Raw genomic sequence first — 25,723 nt, forward strand, 5'->3', positions numbered from 1 at the left:
ATCACAATCGGTTAACACTAATGATGATTTAATCCCGTTCCATGAGGAGTCAAACCAGGTTTCACATTATTGTGGCACCTTAGAACTAAAGCATGACATAACAATGTACAGTCTGTCAACATAAGTCGACCTTGAAGTTTGGGTCCTTACAAAACTCAGATCCTTATGAACACTTTCAGGTCTGTTAATTCCAAATGAGAAAAAGGTCTTATCCCAACTGCAGTGTGTAGAAGATTTTTTTTTAGATATAGTGAATTTACAGTTTTATATTATTTGTTATCTAATTTTCTAATTATATTTCCATTATTTTTTGTAGTTTTAATTATTTTCTAATTTTATTTAACTTAATTTCTGTTCTTTTCTTTTTTTTCTTCTTTCTTTTAGCTCACCAGGTTTCTTAATCCTCTAAATAAGGATCTCATAACTAAAGTTAAAGAACTGGTTGGCCATGGTGTGACCAATGTGAAGGAGATGAAGCGGCACCTGAAAGTCTTTGTTGACACCATTCTCTTCCCAAACCCAAAGTCTAGACCAACTTCAAATGATATGGCTTACTATCCAAGTGACCTATGTGTTCGTAACCACATCTATGCTGCTCGCATGAAACTAAGGTAACTATTTCAGTGTTGCAATAACTGTTAGCAAAATATGATATTAATACCTAAATGAAGTTTTTCTTGTAAATTAAAAAACAAAATGTTGACCTCATAACCATCTGATGAGTCACCTTTGTCATCAGACACATCAGTTGAAAGATTCAAAATCCATTATTTTGATATGCCTTTGCCCACCGAAGGTCGACCTTGCCGGAGGCATTATGTTTTGGGGTCGTCCGTCCATCCCGCTTTCGTTCTCCTGATAACTTAAGAGTTGTTCGCTATATCAACTTCAAACTTGGCTCTTGTATGCATATATAGGACGGACAATGATCTGATTAGTTTTTGGGGTAACAGGAGGTCATGAAAATGAAAAACATGAAAATGGCTCGTTGTCGCCATAACAAAAAGACCAATTTGACGGATCAACTTCAAACTTGGCCCATATGTACATGTATGCATATGGGGGTGACAATGATCTGATTAGATTTTGGGGTCACAAGGTCAAAGGTTACAGAGGTCATTATATACATGAAAATTGCTTGTTCTTGCTCTAATTTAATGATGCACGATTGCATTGTGAAAGAAACATTGTGGAATCGATCAGAAAAGGTTGATCAGCTAGCATATATATAAGTATTGGTGTGTACTGCAAGGTTCTGGAATCATCAAAATGATAAGAAATTTGGCCCAGTCTTGGTAAAGTTATAAGCACTGTACACAGAAAAAATGTATATGGGACTACGTACACTTGCGCGACACATGCGTTATATCTATCAGGTCAAAATAGATATAATAATTGACCAAATTCTCTGCAAAATTTGTATGATCACGTATTATACAAAACATATTTTTTCACATGATTGGTAAGAAGAGCTTCCATTTCATTTTTTGAGAGGGGGGCATTTCCAAAACTGGTCTTTACCTTTAAGATCCAATTAACAAATAACTTGGCTCATGTATATGGGAGTACGTGTCATTGATCTGATCAAGTTTCAAGTTTTATTTTAATTAATGATCTTTTGGAGTTCCTGCCTTTCTAAACAAGAGTCTTTTTCTTACTGGAGCGCCAGAAGTGTCACGTATGACAGACATGAGCGCCATACAAGAACCCACTATTATTATTAATATTATGTAAATCATAAAAGCTCTGAACAGAGATTTGTGTCAGTGATCTACAATAAAATTGTATTCATGTACATGCGTTACTGCATCATCTAATAATTTAAAAATTAGTAATATTTGTACTGCTTTACATGGTATTGCACACTCTGTATACAGATTGATTTTTACATTATTTCCTTAGTATTTCACAACAATTCTATTTAAACATTTCTTTTTCTATCTTTTATTTCTTAGAGTTTGATATATACACTACCAGTATTTTCTTAATAGTATTTCATAACAATATTATTTTAAAATTTGCTTTCTCCATCTTTTTTTCTTAGAGTATGAAAGCAGATAGTCTGAAGGATAGACTAGAGGAATCAGAGATGCTTATGAAAGAGATGTCTCTGAGTTGGGAAGAGAAACTTGTCAACACAGAAAGAATACACAAAGTAAGCTCATTACCTTCTTCAGTAGTCCGATATAAAGTGCTAAATTTGAGGGTTTTTTTCCAACACAATGTGTTATAGTTTGTTCACCTGGGATGTGGTAGAATTCCAAATGAATGCATGTACAAATCTCAATTGCAGCCCCCCCCCCCCCAAAAAAAAAAAAATATAATTTTTTTTTTTTTTTTAAAAGAAGGGAAGTACGAGTCTTCGGACATCAAGCCATTCAGTATTACACAGCTGACTTGATATCAATATGCATTCAGGTTACTTTCGGAGAACATTTGATAACTTTCCTCTTTGGGGGAAGATCTGGGGCCCATTTCACAAAGCCTCTTTTCAATGACAAATGCAAAAATCAGTGACAAATCTACTGATAACCAATCAGAAGCAAGGAGTTCACTAGCTTGTAACAAAAACTGTCATTTGTCACTGATGACAATTTTTGTGAGATGGAGCCCTGATTTCTTTGAAAAGTAACACTTTTGATCTTCATTGCATTTATATCTTAGTTAAGCACTTTGATTCTGATTGAAAACAGTGTATTGTTATAGACAATTATTTCTATGTGTCAGAAATACTTTAAAAATCTTGGCAATTTTCCATTTGGTACCGTCACTAAATGGCTACAATTCATGTAATGAAATTTTCAAGTGTTGATGTGCAAAAATGTATTTGATTCTGACTGAAAACAATGTATTACCCCATGGAGAGTTATTTTAGTCTGCCTGAAACCATTCAGAAATCTTGGCAATTTACCATAGATACAGTGCATATACATGTCATGACAATAAGTCAGTTCATAGTTGCAGTCTGAACATGATTAGATAAAGGTCATTGCAGACCAAATGATACACAGATGGAAGTACAATGTATTCTTTGAAAAGGGGAAACAAAGGCTATTTATGTAGCACCTCCATCGTTGTAGTAGTGATTATTTCAAAATGTACAAAGATCTGTGGATAAATTGGGGTCATTTGAGACATGTGCTAACCGTGAACTGGTCTATTTTCAGGTGCTAATATGTAAATATGTTTGATTTTAGGAGAGGCAAGCAGCACTAAGAACAGATGGGTATCTCGGTTCAGACATCAGGGATCAAAGTAGAGAGGAATAAATGTTTCCTGGTCAATCTCAATGCTGACCCTTCACTCAATGAACTGCTTGTCTACTACCTCAAGGTAAGCCAAGATTCTCATTTAGATCTTAAAGGGAACGATCATTAAAAAGTACATTTTAAATGATGATAAAGTGACATGTTAGTAGATGGCTGTAGCAGTCAAGACTTCTAGGATTAAAGTAGAGAGGAATAAAGGTTTGCTGGTCAATCTAAACGCTGACCCTTCACTCAACGAACTGTTTGTCTACTACCTCAAGGTAAGAACTGCAGATCTTCACGCTTTATCCATCCATGATATAATCAGAATAATCTTAAAGGAACTGGACTAATCTCAATAAATTATTTCGTTCTGTATGTGTGGAGTTTTACTCTGCTGTTCAATATTACAAAATGCAATCAGACAATGGCCCAAACATGCTTGGACTTTTAAGAGTGTTATAGATTTTCAATTTTCTTTGTCATATTTTGGATTATAGTGGCATTTTCTAAAGAGTTCACAATTTTTAATTTTTCTGTTGTATGTACAGTTGAGGATCATAATGTACTTTGTGGCTGTTACAAGTGAGTGGCAATCATTGCGAAAAACTTGATTTTTTTTTTTCTTTTTTTTTCTTTTTTTCTTTTTTTTTTTTCTTTTTTTTCTTTTCTTTTTTTTTTTTTTTCTTTTTTCTTTTCTTTTCTTTTCTTTCTTTCTGACTTTTCTTTGTCTTTACGTAGGATCACAATGTAGCTGGGAGGGCTGATGAGGAGACACAAACAGATATCCAGCTAAATGGGCTTGGTATCATGCCTAGACATTGTACCATTGATGTAGAGAATGACATAGATGTCTACATCTCACCATGTGAAAATGCAAAGTAAGATTGATTAGTTTCAAAGATTTTCTGCCATCTTAAAAGGCTGTCTTGAACAGCAGTCTTGTTATATATCATCTATTTTAATGTTTGATAGTGTATGATTATTTTATTCAAGGAGTCAAAGATTTGCATTTAGTGCATCAGATTTTTTTCTTCAGTTTATCCAACTTTTTGCTATTATGGTAAATTAAATCTATATATATATTTTTTTTTTCATTCACAAATATCAAACAAATAAACATCTTTTCAAATATTCAATTTTAAAAAACTGTATATGTTTTTAACACATTTGATGAATTTTGAAATCAGATCATGGTTTACATAGTTGGTATACAACAATGAAAATTACAAGAGAAAACAAAATATATCCATTTTACACCGATTTGTGTTGCAGTTTCAAATAACACTGTAGAAGAAAAAAAAGACTGTAAAATGATTGATAGTGATATGGGAGAAATTCAATCTTGTAATGTACAATGATTGATGGATATTAACAAGCAATCTGTACATTGGAATTTTAATTAAAAATATAGGAGTGAAATTCACAATATGAATGACAGGTGTAGAGGTGTAATCTACAATCTAATTGATTTGGAATGTGGGATTGGGATGGGTGTAGTTCATTACAGGAAGGGGTGTTTGTTACAGGAAGGGTAGTTTGTTACATACTCCTCAAGTCATGACCTCTGTGTTAGGGGCTTCACAAAAGTAGTTCATGGTTTTTAGAGGTCATGTTTCAATCGATCAATCCAATTTTTGAACAAGTTGATTCATAATGTTAAGAGGAGAGTTTCATTGCTCAAATTTCATGTAATGTCTTTTGTGAGTAATGACAGAAAGTGATCAGGAGTTAGGTGAATGTAGTAAGAGGCATATCGAAGTTGCAATCACATTAATTTTTCATTTCAAATTAAACAATTGCTTTGACATCTTCTGTTATATTTAAATGATTTAAGAGCCATTTAATCTGATGAATTTGAAATCTCTCTTAAATTCCCTTTTACAGTTTCACTCTTCAAGCTAGCAAGGTTTAGAATGGACAATATGAATAATGAAAACAAATTGATTCATGGGATCTATGTGTTGTACATGGAAAATATGAGGCTACCACTGAATGATGAAAAGCAGAGAGGGAGATTGTAATGTTTTTTTTTTTTTTCTATTGTTTTTGTTAGGGTATATGTCAATGGAAGTGCTGTGACAAGTAAGACATCGTTGAGGTATGGAGACAGGATACTTCTAGGCAACTATCAATTCTTCAGGATAAACTGTCCAAGAGCTCCTGGAGTTGGTAAGAAATGATATATGTGTGATGGTGTGTGCATTAGATGGATAGATGAATATATATATGGATGGATGGATGGATGGATGGATGGATAAAGAGGTAAATGGATGGACGGTAAGATGGATGGCGGTTAGAGGGGATGATGAAGGGAAGAACAGATGTGTGGATGGATGATTCGATGGAGAGAGGGTGGGAGCAATGAATAGGTTATGAATGTATGAATAGATAGATGGAAAGATGGATGGATGGATGGATGGATGGATTGATAGAAAGAGGAAGAGATGGATGGAGATATGGTGAGGAATAAATAAAGTATTGGAGAGTAAATGGATGTAGGGAATGGGTCGATTATAATGGATTTATTGATGGGTGATTAATGGAGTGATGACTAATTGAAGGATGAACAAATTGTTGGATAGATGACGAGAGCAAAATAAGCCAGAGCAGGGCTACCCGAATCAATTGATGGTTTTAAATGTTCATGATTATTTTGTATTTTTATTTCTTTTTTCTTTCTTCTAGGATCAAGTGGAACAACAACCCCTGAGCCTGTGGCCCAGCCAGTGACAGAAAGCTTTGACTTTGATTATGCACAGAATGAAGTCATGATGCAAGAACTACACAATGGTAAACAGCACAATAAAACAGAAGTCAAAATAGTAAATTTATGTACCTGTCAAGTGCCAACTGCTAGTGTACAATTGCAAAATAAAATACTCTCATTCAAAATTGTATGGATTATTTCTATTGAACTATGATTTGATGAAAGGATAAGCCATACATTTTACCTTTGTACATATTTAACCATTGATTAATTGTGTTATATTGGGCTGTATGAAATTCATTACATATATAATGTAGTGTAATCAGGTAGAAGTTGACTTCTGTAAATCAACTTGATTGATAATTGACAGAAAATTACTAGCATGTATATTTTGACGGTAAGTACTAGTAGTCAATCTACATTATTTTCCATTTTTCAATCTTTGCCTAGAAATGCAGATTTTTTTTTGTACAGCTTTCTCTTAAATGGATAAAAATCAAACAGTTTTGGCCTAGATGGACATAATTGGGTTTGAATAACTTCTGTAATTGTAGTAATCATATACATCTCCTCTTTCACTAGACCCTGTACAAGCTGCCATGAAGCTCATAGAAGTCCAGCACCAAAAGGACAAAGATGGCGCCCTTTTCAAGCAGCGGGAGGCTTACGAGCAGGAGCTGGCCGCACTGAAGCAACAGCTGGTTCCCAAGAACTCCTCAGGTCACCACCAACCCAACAGCAGACAGGAGGATAGGAGGATAGAAGATGAAGGGACCCAGAGCCAGAGCGGTGATGGGTCATCGTTAGGGATAGGGTCGTCGCTAGGGGTGGAGCCTTATGAGTAATGGAGCGAAGACAGGTCAGTGAAGATAGATCTTAGGTGATGAAATATTTGTGTAGTTGATAAAAGATGTACTCACATAAGATGGATAATTAGCATGTTCATGCAAAAATAAATGGTTTTTCTTAAATTTTCTTAAATGTTTGAAAGACTTCCCCCTTCATTTGGTATGTATTTCTGATATGAATGAGTATTAAACTTGGTATGATAACTTGACAACTTCATTCATTGCCCCCAATTGTGGAAATTTGCTTTGCACCAGCATTCAATTGCCAGGCCTGATAATTACCTGATTTTTGTTGATTTTTTTTTTCTTCCTAAATTTTCCTGATTATTCCCTTATTTTTTTTCTATTTTTCCCTATTTTTCCCCAATTTTTTTACTCAAAAAGGGGGAATGATGTTCGATGCCATTTTTTCCACAAATTCTCTTCTTTTTTTTTTTTTTTTTACTCAAGGGGGGCGTGGTAGAAGGGGAAAAAAAATGTTTTTGTTTTTAGTGCTCACTATCACCCCTGAATTGCCTAATAGTTGTTGCCTACTGAGCTAGTGACTCTTCTAAGTATGCATGTGTGTGTGTCAACAATGCTGTAATTTTTTTATTTGTTATTAAATACACTTTATAAGTACTTGTCATTGCTAAGTCAGTTGATGAACTCTAAATGGCTTTTTCTCCCAAGGGATGATATGTTCAGACAGAGTCTTGCCAAGCTGAGTGAAGACGTTGTCAAGGCAAACGCCCTGATCAGAGAGGCCAACTTCCTGGGGGAGGAAATGGGCAAACAGACAGAGTTCAGAGTCACACTACAGATACCGGTCTGTAACCTTACTCCAAATAGAAAGGTAGCTCTCCTATCACTTGCTTCTACTCCTTCATTCATGATGTTATAGAAAGTAATTGTTTTTTCAGTTTATGCAATTTGGACGAAAATGTCTTTTGGCTGAGATCACTCAAGAAAGCACGGAAAAACCTGTACTAATAAAAGAATAGGACAAAAAAGTTTTGCACAATGTGTCATCAACCCACTGAATAATCATAAATGTAGAAAAGGCATAGGAGCATCAATTTTATTCCTGTGGCCCTGATATTATTTTTTGTTCCAAAAATGTATGCCCTATACATGTGGCTTTATTGAATGCAAATATACATGAATCTGTGCAACAAGAAAATGCTGTGCAGCAGATTAGTTTGTGATGATTTTAGACCAGCATAAAATTAAATGAGGTAGTTCCAACAAAGATAACAGAAAATCCTCCAGAAATTGTAAAATTGGTCTATGAAAATTCTCATTTTTAACACTTCTATTATTATGTTGGATGGATGTTACTGAAAGCAGTGCAAGGCTTAGCATGATAAATGACAGTATATTTAGTAGATACATAAGTGATGAATATGTATTGTAAAATGTAAATAAAATGGAATTAGTTTTTAAACAAGCATTCCCATTACGATGAATAGATGACTTATATCTTTCTAACCTTTGATTTGATTGGTCAGAGAGGAGCCATAGTGAGTGAGCCGGCCATTCAGGTGAAGGGTAAGGACAGAGGGACACAGATCTGGTCTGTGGAGAAGCTGGAGAATAAGATCATTGATATGCGTGACATGTACAACGATAGGAAAGACGAAGGCATTCCTCTAAAGGTGAGACTTATACATGGATAGTAATAATATAGCACTGAATAAGAATCTTTCTATGTGCTTTAAAGATATTTATGTATGTGAACATTTTTATTGAAAGATAAAGATTGCATTATTTTTGTATGTTTTTGAAGAATTCCAGGCATTGAACCATGTTGTTTTGAAGTACATTTGTATTGTAAGAGCAAAATACACAGGATTCCCTTTGACATGAGATGGGCAAGAAGAGATTCAAATTGGCAATTTCTGGGCTTTAATAGGGGTTCATTTGTTAATATTTTTTTGAGAGAGGGGGCAGGGTATATGTGTCCACTCTCTCATTTTTACATGCTACATTTTGTAGAAATAAAACAAAGAATTACTGCCGTACATGATTCACATTTTAATAAAAAATCTGACCAGCGCTTTACATCACTGAATAGTAATACCCCAGTCACATCGAGGGGAGAAACACCAGGCAGACAGTAGACAGGAGAAGAAAAAATTACCCACACAATCAACAAGATTCTGTGGATTAAAAGCAAGTTTTGGGTCGATTTAGTGGTGTGACTTGGGTATACATTTAACCCTTGGTTTCGAAATGTAAGTACAAATTCACTCTAATTTGTGAAAAACAGACTTGATATAATATACGGATTCTATTTATGTATTCCTGCTACACTCAAAAGGATGAAGAATCTGAATCACTTCGCAAGCTCTCCTTCTTTGAGTCACAGGTACACTTTCCATCTCTTACTCTTTTCCCCCCTCTTACTCTTTTTCCCCCATCATAGTTTGTTTCCTAGTCATATACTTGTTTTGACATGTACATGTAATGGTATAAGATAGAGATTTGATAAATTGATATATCTTTTTTGTTGCTACATGTATGTTTATCAAATCCTTAAGATCCAGTCTTACATCCATGTCTTTTCTGCATTTTATGTTGCCTGTGTACACTGTATCATGCATTTGTAGAGAGTTGAGAGTAAAGATATTATTGATTTTGGGAAATGTCTGAAGGTTAGAAACACAGTCGGTATAGCCACAATCAGGGTGCAAAACCATTTGCACTTGGGTCCATAAATAAAGTATGCAATAGAGCAGTTTCATCAACCCCAAATTGTTCATCCGTACCCTGGGGTTAATACCCTGCAATATCCTTGAGGAAACTATCTTGGTTATCATTTTATGAGCATCAACACCACAGGGGGTGGTAGGTTTTCAAGCATTATTTATCTTAACACTCAAATATTTTGCACTTCTATGAGGAATTTCTTGGCCATTTGTGAAAAATAAAACAATTCACACTCACTTCAGTCCATAAATTAGACGCAGTATACACATCAGAGGTAACACAAGGTCAAATTTGATAAATTACATTTTTTCAAATCCTGAAACTTTTTAAAAAGCCAACCAAACATTGATAAACGAGACAAATTACAAAGTTTAGTCCCATCTGTATACATATAAAAACAAATTAAATTGCTAGGAAGGCTCGTATCATTTCATAAATTGTCCAAATAACTTATGTACAAAATCGTATAGGATGTTACGGACACTACACAAAACTACCGAAATGGAATTTTCAAGCATTATTTATCTTAACACTCAAATATTTTGCACTTCTGTGGGGAATTTTTTGGCCATTTGTGAAAAATAAAACAATTCACACTCACTTCAGTCCATAAATTAGACGCAGTATACACTTCAGATGTAACACAAGGTAAAATCTGATAAATGACATTTTTTTCAAAACCTGAAACTTTTTGAAAAGCCAACCAAACATTGATAAATGAGACAAATTACAAACTTTAGTCCCATCTGTATACATATAAAAACAAATCAAGTTGCTAGGAAGGCTCGTTTCATATCATAAGTTGTCCAAAATAACTTATGTATACAAAAATCCTATAGGATGTTACCCATTGTTACGGACACTACATTTTATACATATACATGCTATTCTTTGATGCAATATATAAGTAATCCATTTGCTTTTTTTTCTGCCATCATTGTTGTTGCTGCATAATATCTTGAGGCCAACAGAGGGTATCTTTTCAAATCCTCATTACCAAGTCTCTTGGATAGGACTTAGGAAGTCCACCCTTTCAATAGAAGCAGAAAAATCTGACAAACAGACAACACAAGTTGTTCTATGTAGTTCCAGAGGTGGCCCAATTGTAGTGTTGTTTTTTTTTCTTCTTCTCCATCTTCTTTGCTCACTTTAAAAATTTGAAAGAAGCCTAATTTAGTCATAAAAACATGAAAGAAGACATTAAAAAAAATGATATAAAGAAGGAAAGCATGAGGAAAGATTGAAAGAAGGAAGAAGAGAATAAAAAAGATAACTACTTAACAAAAGAAAAAGAAGAATAAAGAAAAGGATAAGAATCAGAAATAAGGAAAAGGAAGAACAATACAATAAAATAAGGAAGAACAGATAAAAGGAGGATAATACTGTAATAATAATAATTACAGTGCTTATATAGCGCCTAACACTTACTTTGTCAGAAGTCTCTAAGCGCTCTACAATAATGCAGCATAATTACCCTGGCTTTAGCAGTGCAGCTGTTACGCGCGCTGCATTTCAAGCAGGCGGGTACACGGGGGGGGGGGGGGGGGGGGGGGTTTGGGGGGTTAACCCCCCCCCCCCCCTTTGGTAATTTTTTGTGTGTAAACCCCCCCTAAGTTTCTCTAAACCCCCCCCCCCCCCTTTTGGATATTTTTTTTTTTATTAAAAAAAAAAAAAAAAAAAATATTCCCATGTTTGACCTAAAAAAGCTGACCTTACCCCCCCCCCCCCCCCCCCCCCAACCAAATTCCAAATTTCCAAATTGAGACCAAAAAAAAAAAAAAGTGCCCTCTTCCCCCCCCCCCCCCCCCCCCCCCCCCCCCCCCCCCCCCCCCCCCCCCCCCCCCCCCCCCCCCCGGTCGGCTGAGTCGTTGCGACAAAAAAAAAGTGTCCTATCCCCCCCCGCTTCTTCAGCGGTCGGCTGAGTCGTTGCAATTTTTTTTGGGACAAAAAAAAAAAAAAAAGTGACCTCTTACCCCCCCCCCCCCCCCCCCCCCCCTTAAAAAAATCCTGCCAGGTACCCATTTACTTCACCTGGGTGGAGTGTGGCAAATGTAGATCAATGTACATCATGTAGCATACTTAAGGTGAGCCTCTTATTAGACATTAGCATGGAAACCCTTGAAAATGCAAAAATATGATGTACTTCATTATTTTGAGAAGTAACCATAGGACCTTACAAGATTTGTTCAGTGAGGCCGAAATAACAATATGTTTGGAAAAGAAAGTTCCCACTGTGTCCTTTTATCGTCCGTGCTGCAGGATATATTCAGTATGTTTAGAACCCATTTATAGGAGCTCGTTAAAATAGCGTTGGAAAAATTGGGGTCAAAAAAAGACCACAGTGTGTACTTTATGAAGAGTAATCCAACCAACTAAGTGGTATACTTGTAAAACCTTAGACAGTGTACGCCAAAATACAGTGATAATTAATCTATATGCAAAATTATGGTGTACGCAATAGTCATTTCTGATACGTTTATTCGATAATCCTCAGATGTTCGGTGATCGTTATTGGTGGTCGCAATTAAACCAGTATTCATAAAATCTTCAGATATATATAAAAATGTCTGTAAAGAAGTCAGAAGCGACCTCAGTCTATTTTTTTCTCTCTCTCTCTATCAAGTAGTTAGCTTACTTTATCAAGAGAAATTGTGAGCAAAAACGAAGACGATGATATATTTCATAACTTATATGTAAATCCCCTCAAAGGGGGTGTCCTCAAAAGAAGGTATGTTTCCATAGTCCTTAGCAGATACTAGTCATACATGTACTGGTGTGTGCCAAAGTGTTTATGTGTGTGTGGACATAAACTACAATGTAGTGACTTATACATTTTGTAGGTAGGCAATTAAATGATTAAAATATTGTATTTTCTCATGCATCATACATATTTGATGTCATAGACAGCTTTTACATTGTTAAAATTTATTTTCGAACACTGTTATCCAGAAAAGGAGGTATAGTTTGGCTTCCAGGCCTTGATATTACTCCTCCTGTAGTGTCCGTAACACAGATCTGTAGTGTCCGTAACACTGGCTTCTACTCTTTTCTACCCTCAATATTGAAACTAAAACACAATGATGCATTTAATTTCATACTTTATTACATCTAACTGATATTGTTGAAATAAAATATAGATATTAAATTACTTGTAAGTCAATTTTTTTTATCTTTAAAATTAAATTGATGGAAAATAGCTTATTTGTTTGCGAAATATCATATCCAGGAGAAAACCTCCCATGGAAAGAGAATTTTTTTAATAATATGGTTATTTATATAGCGCCGGTATCCGCCAGGTTCTGACGCTCATGGCGCTTTACACATATTACCCTGGTCGTAGCCGAGCTGCCAAAGTAACTAGCGCTCAAGCATATCAGGTACCATTGACACCTGGGTGGAGAGTGGCAAATGTAGATTAACGTCTTGCCAAAGGACATTAGTGCTGCGGCGGGATTTGAACCCCGTACCTTTTGATTCATTGAGAAGAGCAACTGTATCAAATCAAATTTGAATTACAAATTAGTAGTATTTAGTTATCAAGCTGTATTTTTACACCATTAACACCATCACAAACTTGTGTTACGGACACTACATACGTTACGGACACTACAAATGCCATTCATTAAATTGCAACAAAAAACTGTTATGCTTAGCTGAATATTATTATACCACAGCTAGTCCCCGGGGGTAGTTGCACAAATCAAAGTATATAAGAACTTTGAAAACATTTTCACATGGCAGGAATTACACCGTTACGGACACTACAGGAAATTCCGGACACAATTTATGATCGGAATGTGGGCACATATTTTTGTAACGTTTGTACCTTTGTTTAATTTTTTGTTTCTGATGATAGGACAACATGTTACTCAGAAAATATAACCAATTACCTATTAATATAGTGCTAAAATATATGAATTATAGAGGCAAAATTATGCACAAAGCTGTTTTTTTTAAAAGCGTTACGCTCGTCTCTCTTCACAGAAATAACCACTGTATCGCAATTCTTGGGTCAATTCTCAAGCCGTAAAAAAATACTGAGTGGAGATAAAAAGGACTATAAGATGGCATGAAAGGATATGGCATATCTTGTGGAATTCCACAGTAACACCTTATGAAAAAAGACACATTTTTTAAGTGCAAATGAGTAACAGCCAAAAAGGGGCATTTTTGGCCCTCTATTACCTTTCTCACACCGCCAACACAAAAGAAATTCAAACGAAAGTTGCTGCCTGATGAAGAACTCATATGGTCCAACATTTCAGGCCACAAGACATTTGATTAGATGACTTTGTGTTTCCAGGAGAGATGCGTAACACTGTACGTAGAATAGTTGCACCCTGATTGTGGCTATACCGAGTAGATTACACAGAAGAGCAGTACAGATTGTTGCTTATCAGATATGAAGAGAAAAGAAGAGAAACTTGGAGGTAGAGGAAAATAAAAGGGATTTAAAGGGAGAAAAATTGAAATGGGGCCAGGGAAAGAAGAAAAAGAATTGTAAAAAAGGGGGAACAAATTGAAGGAGATAATTAAGTAGAATAGGAAAAGTGTTCCAATTCAAGAGCATACACTGTACATGTATATAGAGAAAAGTACGAAGAATCATGTTTACTATTCCATGATCTTAAGCTTATATTCCAAGGCTTATTTTTACTTTTGATGAGGTGTTATAGTATCAGTTGCATGATTGTGTTAATGTGAAACTGCTTCATTTCTTTGAATTAAAAAAAATAACACTTACTGCTATTCAACAAGATACATGTACCTATATAGCCTTGTGATCCGACATTTGCTCCTGCAACATTTGCTCAGGGCAGTAAAGCGGGACGTTTAGAGAGGACAATGTACAAGTGTATTTACTCCTGACTCAGTTTATTTCAAATTGACTGAAAGAATATGAAGAGGTTCTCATATTGAAGCTGTAAAATATAATAATAATAACAATAAATGCTTATGAAGCACACTTGTCTAATATCTTACTCAAGACGCTATACTAAACAAAATACACTTATCTTTCTCAAGAATTTAACAACATAATAGCATTAGTAACTCTGAGTATAAAATAAAAGCTTTTTACCATGTTTCTGAAGGTTTCTAAGCATGGAATTTTTTTTGAAGGTCACTTGGCAACTTGTTCCAGAGGATGGCTTATTCAATGGCTTATAGTCTTTTAAAGATGTACTAAGTTTAATAAACCTGGTTTAACATAGTCCACTGATTATGTAGTGCTATGTGTTATGCTCTTTATTTCATACACATTTTTTGTTTCTGTATTAAACACAATGAGTAAAACAAATGAATCCAGTCATGAAATGAAAATGATAAATCAATTTCTTAATTGTTTCTTCTTGTAGTTACAGAATTAAGATTAGTTTATGGGATGCAGAGATTAACATGTGGCTTTCCATCAACTAGTGAACTAACTACTATTTTAGTTTTAAATTAAACATGGATGCTTTCATGAATGCAGTCTAATGTACTGTGCATATTTCTGTAACTACACATATGTACACAACCATGTGCATGAAATTGAAAGACACATTTATAGATATTGTGATGTTTGCTGACTTGTATTTATTCTGTTCATGCACAAGGTGTACTAGTCAAAATCATGTAGTAATTTATTGATAGCTGTATGTATGTGTGTTTATACCATCATGTAGATGACAGGATTTTGTTCACTTATTAATGTAGAATGCTTTGTAAAACCACTTTTCTTTATGTAGAATGAGATGAACAAGCAAAGAATATTTGTTAATATCCACAAAAAACACATTAAAAAAAAGATTATATACAATATAGAAAACAGAGAACACGCACAAAATGGAAACATGTCTACAAATATACCAGAATTATACAAAGTTAATCAATCGAAGTGAATTTGGGAAACTGCAAATAAAACAGTAATATTATGAAAGGTTTTGAAAATTTCAGAAGTTAAATGTGTACCGTAATATATTTCTGATCTGGCAATGGCAGGGGCATAATTTTCTACTGTACGCAGTCGAGAATCCATCTAGTTTTTCTTCATATTACCTTTTTGCCATATTAAGATTGCATCTGTGGGATTTGTATTGAGTTAAGAGGAATATATACCTTAATAATTAATACATCTTGTATAGAGTGGTATTCATGAATTTAATATAATTATTTAAATTTTTCAACTACCATCTATCTGTATATAGATGCTTGAATGTTTTGCAGAAATGCTGGTAAACTTTTCATTCATCAATATAAAAAATAATTCTTATGTAACTGAATTTTAATCAAAATTTATACCCTCAAATCAATATTACTAGCACAGCCAACAAGGATATAGCATTGTGGTGACAAAGTGTAAGTTTTAAAGTTTCATGCCTTCAGCTTTAATCAAGTTTTGCCGTGCTCTATATGGTCTCATTCTTCTGCATCACGTCTTCTGAACTTTGCTTACTTGAATAATAACCCCTTATCTTAACATGTCATTTTAGAGGTGGGCAATCGATGGCATGAAAAATTTTGCTTGAGAGTGTAAAATTAAAAATCATGGAATAACTTTGTTCTACCCTGGAAAGTCTTTCGGAAGAGTCATATCAAAAGAGTTTATTAAATGACAAATCAGTCTGTGAACAATAATGTTCTTAATGCTGGAAATTAATGCCCTGGTATGCTTTTGCTTTTCTGATTATTTATGCCTCTAGCTCTGCATCCTTTTCTGGTTTTGGGGTATCTGTTTTTTGGTGGTTTAGATTTTAATTCTTGTGGACTCGATCTTTTATATAATTCTTCTGTCAACATTTCACTGTTTATGGACTGACAGAGGTAAAAACAACTATTGCTTTTAAGTAGTTATAATCACAATCATTTAGTAAACACTCTTTGTCATTTGTATAAACTGTATATAACCACCTTTACAAGGCCCCTTTAAATAAAGAAAGTGGATCATACAAATTGTATATTGCAATTTTTCTATAAAATGTTTTCCAGTAAAAGAACTGTTGACAAAGGGATTTATATTTCATGTGTAATTTTGGCGTTCTTGATGTTTTAACAGTTAATGAATTAAATGAAAAAATAATTATTGTAGCATTGAAAATTTAGTGTTCTGAAATCTGAAATTAAGACTGAAGATTTCACAATGACACATCCCCTTGGAGAAATCATCCCAGCTTTACTTGGGATTATGAATAATATGAATTTGGGAAGTTTACAGCTCTACTTTTGATGAAATTTCTGCTGAACAACCTTTTCTTCTGCACAGTGCTAAGTTCTATAAAAGCATCCTCTTCTTGTCTTCCTAAACTGTGTAAAAGTTTATACAGCTTGCCTTTAGAATTAGCAGATAATACAATTACTACATTGTTGGTTAGAAATAGCTTGCAAAAATCTACATGCAATTGCTTGCTTTTTAGTGACTCTAATCTAAGATTACAGATTATCTAGCATGTGTGAACTTCTATAATAGTAATACGCTAAGGCTCCGCGGGGGGCATGACGTCTCCGCCGGCCTTTGTATTCTATTGTTTTTTAATGAGATCGCCGACCGAAGTTGGTGCGGCTATCTCCTCCTGAACCCTCCCCTCGGGGTACCCGTGCCCGGTGCCGTCGTCCGCGGGAGAGTCTACTCTGTCGAATTGGCTATACTCCGCCCGAGGTCCTCCTCCGTGTCGACGTCCAGGGCGAAAACAGACGCGATATGCATAATGCAGGATATGCGTGACGACAGAGATACCTCATGGATATTCAACATGATACCGTAGACACACGACCGATGACTATCCACTCACATTAAGTTGCGTATTAAATGCACTATGCACAGGGTCGGGATTACCCAGAGTAAAGCGTCTTGCTATATGATGTGCTTTGTAGTAGCTAGGATGTGCTTTGTAGTAGCTGTATCAAACAGACACACAACAGATGACCATCAACTCACATTATGTTACGTATTAAAATAATGCTCTATGCAAAGGGCGGGATAACCCCCGAGTAAGCCATCTTAAGGGTGTGCTTTGTACTCGCTGCACAAGCCAGAGAGATACACGGGGCTAATTCCCGTCGACGTCCAAACTTAGAGACCTATTTCCATCATGATTGCCGCGATTTTTATATAGTTTTCGTGAATGGAGGTATGAAATCAAAGCTTATTTTGTGATTATTACGGCCATTTATACTTAATTTTGATTATCATTTTCTAAAGGAAAGTTTTCACAAGAAAACCATTGGACTGACAGTTCAGTCGCAAGCTAACTTCAGTCAACACATACAGTATACACGGTGCTGTGGCTGGGGCGCTTTGACCAAAACTGAGCTGCGCTAGAGTCGAAGAGTTTGGGGGGCCAAGCAGGCCAATATTCGTACAACTATATAACTACACATACGTCTATCCATCCATCGAAGAACCCATCAACACAACAGCGTGCGGGCCGAAGTGGCAAAAATTTGTTTCTTATCTTTACAGTAAATTACAAGAAAGCATTGAATAAGGTTATGAATTGTACATTTGCCTATTAATAGTTCAATATCAACCATACAGACAGAAGCATGTGACTTCATGCATTGCAAAACAATCAGTTGCGTAATGAGTAAAATTGTTTGGGGGGGGGGGGTGCAGAAAAAAAATCGGCATCACCATGCACCATTCTTGCATGTTACATGAAGGCTCCAAGAAACATTTTTCAAAGTGGGGAGGGGGGGGGGGGTCAGTTAGATCACAGCGGGTTGAGTGTATATAGGCGTGGGGTCCACGGGTTTCAAGGGGCCATAAACCCTCGAAAGCTCGGGGGTTTTAGGCGTTTAATTAGGGTCAGATGAGCATATTCTTAATACTTTATTTGTGACACTTGCGGGTTACTAATTGGCGTGGGGTCAATACGTAGAGTTGCGTAGTGTTGCGTACCAACTACGCTGGCCTACGTTACTATATGCTGAGGGACGGAAAGGGGTACGCAAGATGAACGAAAACAATTCAACATGTTTAATTTTTTTCGCGTACTTTCGGCGTAGAAACTTGACGCAGAAAGTACGCCTTTTTACGCAACACTACGCTACATGCCTACGCAACAGTACGCTACCCTACGCCAGATCGACAAAGCAGTAAAAGCTTTCCACACAGTAAGCAACCATAAGCAAACCTATACGCCAGCCTACGCATAACCTACGCAGGGACTATTTTCCCATTAATACGCAGCCTAATTTCTGCGTAGTCGGTACGCCACACTACGAAACTCTACGCAGTTCCAGTGGCTTAAAGAATAACTACCGGTACAGTTGGATCGTTTTTTTTTTTTTTTATATAAGGCCAAATTAAAAAAAAAAAACATGTTTAGCGTCCTGTTTTTTCGAAAAATGGGAAGGAGGAGACCCTTTTTTTTTTTTTTTTCTTTCTTTCAAAGTGGCCGCTCCGTACATTTTCCCTGACATTCGGGCTATTTTTCAAAATGGCGGCCGACATTTTTTTTTTTTTTTTTTTTTAAATCAGAAATAAATTTTAGCAGTGCTTTTCATGTTAGGAGGCGGCCCCCAAAAAGGAAGCGGGCGGGGACGCTGTTTTTTTACCTTTCGAAAAAAAAAAAAAAAATTAAACAAATTTAAAAAAAAAAAATTGGAGGCGGCCCCCAAAAAGGAAGCGGGCGGGGACGTTAAACATATATATTTTTTTAATGGCCTGAATGGCAAATAAAGTTCTTGGTGGTTTTAATTTAGACAGTCTCTATATATCTATTTACACCCCCCCCCCTCTAGAATCCCGCGGATTTCCGCGGGTCCTGCTAGTAATTTTTATATTTTGCTTGCAAATTTAGTGCTTATATATATAGTAGCTTGTCTGTGGCTTAAATCAGACAAACAATAAAGTTTAATGAGTGTATGATTTCAAGTTGGGTGTTAGTGTTAGTGTTTAGAGCAGTCAAGAGCTCTTAATTAAATCAGGCTAAAAATTTGTTAATGAAATTAAGAGCATGATACTGATATCAATAGCCTAACACTAACACCGAACTGGAAAGCAACATTTACTTAATCCCTAGGGGCTAGTGTTAGTGAATAGGACATTTGTAGCAAAGGTCGGTTCAGCAGACGGCAATTTTACAAAATCAATAACACTATTTATAAGCTATTCAATTCAATTCTGGTTTTATTGTAAATAAAAACATACTGAATAAAAAGTCCAGAGACTCGTACAATTCAGTTTACAAATTATAAATACATACAAGAATAAAGAAATCAATACTTTTAGCAATCTTTTTTATATTAATTTCTGATTCTAATGAACTAAACAACTAATTTCAAACAATCTTGAAATAATACATGTTCTAATTATGCAGCTGTAACATTTAAATAGTAAGATATGTTGTTACCCTTTCCTAAATGTCATATGCAATTAAGTAATACACTTTCAAATTAATAAGTAGTCTTTTTTTAACCTAGTTGACATTTCTTTTAGAAATATATTTCTATATACCGGTAGATGATTTCCCGAGAGATATGATAATACAAAATATACAATTCATGTTTACTTACAGAGTATAGTCCTATCATTATACAGGTATACTATGAAATATTATTGTATCCCCCGGCAGTATGCCGGTGGGGTACTTTGGATTCAGCAGCGTTACGCCGCCGCCGCCGCGTCCGCCGCCGCCGCCGCGTCATATTCTTGTGTGCGCTCTCACTGCCACATTTCTTGATGGATTTCTTTCAAATTTTGTATGGAGGTGTATCCTGGTATAATCTTCATACCTGTAAGTTTTGGTGATGCTGCCCCCAGTGTTCCGTCTTCTATAGGGTACAAGGCCATATTTTTGTGGATGGTTTGTGTGCGCTCTATAGGCCACATTTTTAAAGGGATTTTGTTCAAATTTTGAATGAAGGTGTATCTTGGTATAGTCTACAAGCCTATAGATTTTAGTGATGCTGCCTCCAATGTTCCGTCTTTTATAGGGTCAAAGGTCATATTTTGATAGATGTCTTGTGTGCACTCTAGGGTGCGCTCTAACTGCCACATTTCTTGATGGATTTTGTTCAAATTTTGTATGGAGGTGTATCCTGGTATAATCTACATACCTATAACTTTTGGTGATGCTGCCCCCAGTGTTCCGCCTTCTATAGGGTACAAGGCCATATTTTTGTTTGTGTGCGCTCTATAGGCCACATTTCTAAAGGGATTTTGTTCAAATTTTGAACGCAGGTGTATCTTGGTAGAATCTACAAGCCTATAGATTTTGAAGATGCTGCCCCCAGTGTTCCGTCTTTTATAGGGTCAAAGGCCATATTTTGATAGATGTTTTGTGTGCACTCACATTTCTTAACAGATTTCTTTCAAATTTGTATTAAGGTTCATTATAGTTTACTCTAGACCTCCACAAATTTGGTGCTGCTACCCCCCAGTACTCCATCTCTTATAGGGTCAAAGGTCATATTTAAAAGAATATCTTGTGTCGCTATGCAAATCACATTTCTTTCAAATTTTCTATAAATATGCATCATAATCTGATCTACACACCTATTGTTTTGGTGATGCTGCTCCTAGTCTTGACAATAGTCTGAGCCACTTGCGGCAATCTCTACGTCATCCTTTTGTTTCACAAAGAGGAGAGGGAATCTTTGTCCCTCCTTCCACATAAGGATAACACAAAATCGCTGCCACTGCCGGGGGATACATTCGCATTGCGCGGCAATACAGATTGCGATATTTCTAGTTTAATCTGATTAATTGGCATGACAAGAAATTAATAAATTACATCTTGGTCACATATGGTCATTATATTGAGTAAAAATATCTATAGATTTGAATTCAGGATTCGTGTGAAGTTGGGAATGGGAGACTGTCTGTAACGCTCTGTTCTCATTTTGGGGGTATTGAGCTGGAGAGAGTTGCGGAGAGTGCGTTGTGAGATAGTTTGTCTAGTTTCAGGTAAGAGATGGCGGTGGCGGTCTGAGATCAGTAGGGATTTAGCAAACTTTTCGCAAAGAACAGAGCGTCGTTCAGACAGTCTGACAACACTCAGCGACTGCAGAAGTTGAGCATAAGACATTGTGTTGGGAAATGTACCAGTGATGATACCCAATGCTCTCCTCTGCAGCCGCTCAATGCTGTTTACTTGGACAACAGTTAAACTAGATGACCAAACAGGTACACCAAATTCAAGACACGGACGAATGTACATCATGTATATCAATACCAAGTCCCGAGTGTTGACACCGTTCCTTTTAAGTTTACTCAGTACATATAGTTTGCGTGATGTGTTTTTGACGATGGTTTTGATGTGTAGATCCCATTTAAGATTATCTTGGATTGTTATACCAAGTAATTTCATATAAGATACCACTTCAAGCTGATTACCATTGATCTCCAAATGGGGGGCAGGCGGTGCATTACGCAAGAATGAGATCACCATGGTATTGCATTTCGTTGGATTGGGCCTCATGTCGTTTATTTCACACCAATCAACAAGAGAATCAATGTGTGTTTGTAACTGCGGAGGTTCCGACTTGTTGACAACCTCTAGAAGGCTTAGATCATCGACATATTTCCAGCGGTTTTCTGTAGACAACGCGGCATCATTAACCATTATCAGGAAAATAATGGGTCCTAATTTAGTTCCCTGCGCAACACCACAAGAGAGGTGGGAAAGATTTGATGTAACCCCACGATAACGAACAGTTTGCGTTCTTTGCGTCAGGAAACTACAGATAGTCGGGAGAATTTTTCTGATTGCTGTGACATGGTTGATATGATCGAAAGCTTTACTGAAATCGATCATGCATAAGTTAACATACTTCCCAGGTCGGTCAATTCCCCGATGAGCATTATCCAAGAGACTGATTAAGTAATGGCAAATTGATGTTCCGGGCATGTTCCCAAACTGTTGGGGATCAATAGCATGGTGCACATCTTCAATAGTCCAACGGGCAAGGAATCCCTCAAACACTCGTGCTAATACTGACGTGATAGAAATGGGCCTCAGTTGGTCAGGTGTCGTTGCCGGCCGGACCTTAGGCACTGGACATACTGATGCATTTTTCCAAATATGTGGGAAACATCCATTTTTCAAACAGCAGTTGAAAATGTGGGTGAGCGGCTCAGACAGCTCGTACGCAAATTCCTTGATGAGGCGTGTTGGGCAGTCGTTCGGGTGACCAGCCTTGGAGACATTGACTTTTCGTAGGCATTCAAAGACCTTTTGTCGCTCGATGATTGGAGGTGGTGTCGGCACAGGGAGGTAGTCCGGCAACGAAGCCAGGTCGAGAGATGGAAGGGCCGAGCAAATCCGGCTAAAATGAGCGTTTATCTCATTCGCAATCTCCAAGTCGGATTTGTCGGCTAGAAAGCTGAGAGACTGATGATGATATTCAGAGGTCAAAGCCTTAAAACAAGCTGATTTCCATTTCGGTGTTTAGGCATGGTGCTAGTGTTTAAACCTTAAAAACTAAACTTGAAATCACTCAATTCTCTTTCAAATTGCTTATAACTGCAAATTTTCCCAATTTTCTCTTTTCTTCTTCATTTTTTTTGTTTGTAGTGGTTATTTTTCTTCAGTCCATTTACAGGATAAGAAACATGCGGTTTTATCATTATGTCTTCATAGACTATATAACCTTTTCCATTGATAGCATGTCAGAGTACCCGATTACACACTTTGATAAGGACCCCATTTCATTATGTATGTTGACATGTATATTATACATGTATGTGTGTGTGTATATCTATTTTTTTTTTAGTCAGTCAAAATCACTTTTTAGAAATATATCAACAATTTTTCATGTCGATAGATGCCCAAATAGTCTCATGTAGTGCTGTTTAAATTAAAATATAATTGTTATCCTTTGGCAATCACTGAATTTCATTGTCTAGAGTGTGAAAAATGACTCTAGCCAAATTGAAAGAAGAGGGAAAATTAAACCAGCTGTTGGAATAAGAACTCACATTTGAACATTATAAAGTTAAAATTAAATTTAAAAGTGACACAAAGTAATTCCTACACTCATAGAACATATGTATATATTTATGCAAAATGGAAATTTGTTGGAATAGGGAGAATTTTTTATTAGACTGCTGGTTTAAATTGACCTCTTCTTTCAAATTAGCACAAGTCATTTGTCAAAATTGCTAAAAATTCCATCAATTGACACATATAACTATCACCATGTAGTCTTCAACGACAGTTTGAAACTCTTGACTGTAGAATGTAGGTACTGGGATATATTTTTGGACTTATTCTTTTAAAAAGCAGATGGGTGGTTGCAACCCCCCTCTCTTGACAAACACATACCGATATATGGATTTAAACTGTTTATGTGACAAAAATAAGGGCTTCATAAAAGTAAATGATATCCCATGTATGCACACAGGAGTGGAAATGATTTTATGGAGGTATTAATTTCGACTGTAGCTAATCCGGCCATCCAGGGTTTTATAAAAGTGAGTGTGTGTGTTTGTGTGCGTGAGTTAATGTGGGGAGGGGTATACACATACTAGACTCACATTACTTTCTCAGTTCAGGTGCTTTGGTTCACCTTAAGTTAATATTTTTTTGAAATTTGAACATGATTAAAAACATGTCCATGAAGATCGAGTCATTATCGTTGCTCTTCAATTAAATTACCCCTATGACAATTGCCACCAAAGTGACGACACAGAAAATCTCTCTGGTTAATCCTAGGAGAAAAATGCATATACATTCTCATGTGAAAGATGTTTTTTTCACAGGGGCTACGTTCTTGTTGCAGCAGTTATTAATCTTTGGTGTAATTGTCTTAACCCTATTTAGTATAGAGATATCGACTGCTACTCGAGGACTGGCTGTTTCTATACTGGCTCAAGGGGAAATTTTCATCTGCTGCTATCACCCTGATGAGGTGCGGCTGGGTGGACGGTGCGACAAGGGGTGATAGCAACGGATGAAAATATCCCCAAGAGCCAGTATAGAAACAGCCATTCCTCGAGTAGTCGATATCACTTTTATATGCCGAATTCAAACAAAAATCTACCAAGGTTATTTGTCCCTTTTGTGCGCTGTATATACTGCCACATTTCTTGAAAATTTTTCTTCAAATCTTGTATCTCCATATATCTTGATCAAATTCTTCACATCTGTAGTGTTTGGTGATGCTGCCACTAGTGTTTGAAAAATTTTCTTCAAATCTTGTACCTCCGTATATCTTGATCAAATTCTTCACATCTGTAGTGTTTGGTGATGCTGCCACTAGTGTTTGTCTATTATAGGGTCAAAGGTCATATTTTTGTGGGTGTCTAGTGTGCGCTCTGCTCTGCAGGTCATATTTCCTGACAGATTTCTTTCAAATTTTGAATGGAGATGTATTCAAGATTCAAGATTATTTTATTGGTCCATGCATGCAAACATTACGTAGAAATTTTTGTTAGTATCTTGGTACAATCTATACATCTGCACTTTAGGACGATGCTGCCATAAAAAGTGAGGAATGGTATGAAGAAAATCTCACTCCTAATCTCCTACATTGTTCATATGATTCATCCAGGTACTCAAAACTTGATCAAGAGAACCTCCAGATGCAGGTAAAGCAATGGGCAGAACAGAATCCATGGGATAGGTTCGAACTCAACCTAGCACCTTCAGCTCCCTCTGGAGAATTAGACTCTATGCAAAACAATGCTGAGGTATCCATGGAGCAAGATTTGGAAGAGGATGAGGAAGTTCTCCCATTGCCTTAACACTCTGCAGGAGGAGGAGGAGCTGCAAGCGGAGGCGGACGTGTTTCTGCTGAGCTCCCTTGTTTCTCATATTTTTTTCCGTTTTGGCGTTTGTTTCTATGCTGTGATTGGTACTAAAGTGATGATCTGGACGCGTACAAGCCATTTCTAGGATGAGTCTTTTGATTTAGCTTTTTGATTTTCATATATTTGGTGATTTAGTGATCAAATTTTGGCTTTTTGATAGTGAAGGAAGTCAAAATTGCAGTTGTTTTTGATGCGCGTAGTGCTAAACACCTGTTGTCAGTGACAACATATTGCGCACTCTGTTATTTGTTTTATTACTTCTTTGTTTTTAATTGCGCATACACCTGCGCCAGCGCCTTTCATTTGAAGTACGCACAGAGGAATTATCCTTTATTACAATATGAACATTTTATGTTACTATTAATATGAAATAATATGAACAATAAATAAATAAATAAATGAATAATAATAATAATAATAATAATAAATAATTATATTACTGGATTTGTAAAGATATATATATTACGCTTTGTACTGATATGTGCGTTGG

The 25,723-nt window shown here is 36.2% G+C and overlaps 1 protein-coding gene across 2 annotated transcripts; it reads left to right on the forward strand.

Moving 5' to 3' along the window:
- The first annotated feature begins 350 nt into the window (after positions 1 to 350).
- LOC105442449 (kinesin-like protein KIF13A) lies at positions 351 to 25,394 on the forward strand. 2 transcript variants are annotated; one of them, XM_030999054.1, is made up of 10 exons: positions 351 to 611; positions 2,045 to 2,155; positions 3,198 to 3,333; positions 3,990 to 4,129; positions 5,305 to 5,420; positions 5,937 to 6,041; positions 6,541 to 6,817; positions 7,479 to 7,641; positions 8,297 to 8,443; positions 24,975 to 25,394. In XM_030999054.1, the coding sequence occupies exons 3-7, from the start codon at positions 3,223 to 3,225 to the stop codon at positions 6,801 to 6,803; spliced, it is 735 nt and encodes a 244-aa protein (XP_030854914.1). In that variant the 5' UTR covers positions 351 to 611; positions 2,045 to 2,155; positions 3,198 to 3,222; the 3' UTR covers positions 6,804 to 6,817; positions 7,479 to 7,641; positions 8,297 to 8,443; positions 24,975 to 25,394. The 2 variants fall into 2 exon arrangements, with proteins under 2 accessions (XP_030854914.1, XP_030854915.1); XM_030999055.1 differs by lacking the exons at positions 351 to 611; positions 2,045 to 2,155; positions 3,198 to 3,333 and adding an exon at positions 3,383 to 3,529.
- Positions 25,395 to 25,723: the final 329 nt, after the last annotated feature.

Source organism: Strongylocentrotus purpuratus, unplaced genomic scaffold (assembly GCF_000002235.5).
Source record: "Strongylocentrotus purpuratus isolate Spur 01 unplaced genomic scaffold, Spur_5.0 spur5_scaffold_5, whole genome shotgun sequence".
Taxonomy (NCBI): Eukaryota; Metazoa; Echinodermata; class Echinoidea; order Camarodonta; family Strongylocentrotidae; genus Strongylocentrotus; species Strongylocentrotus purpuratus.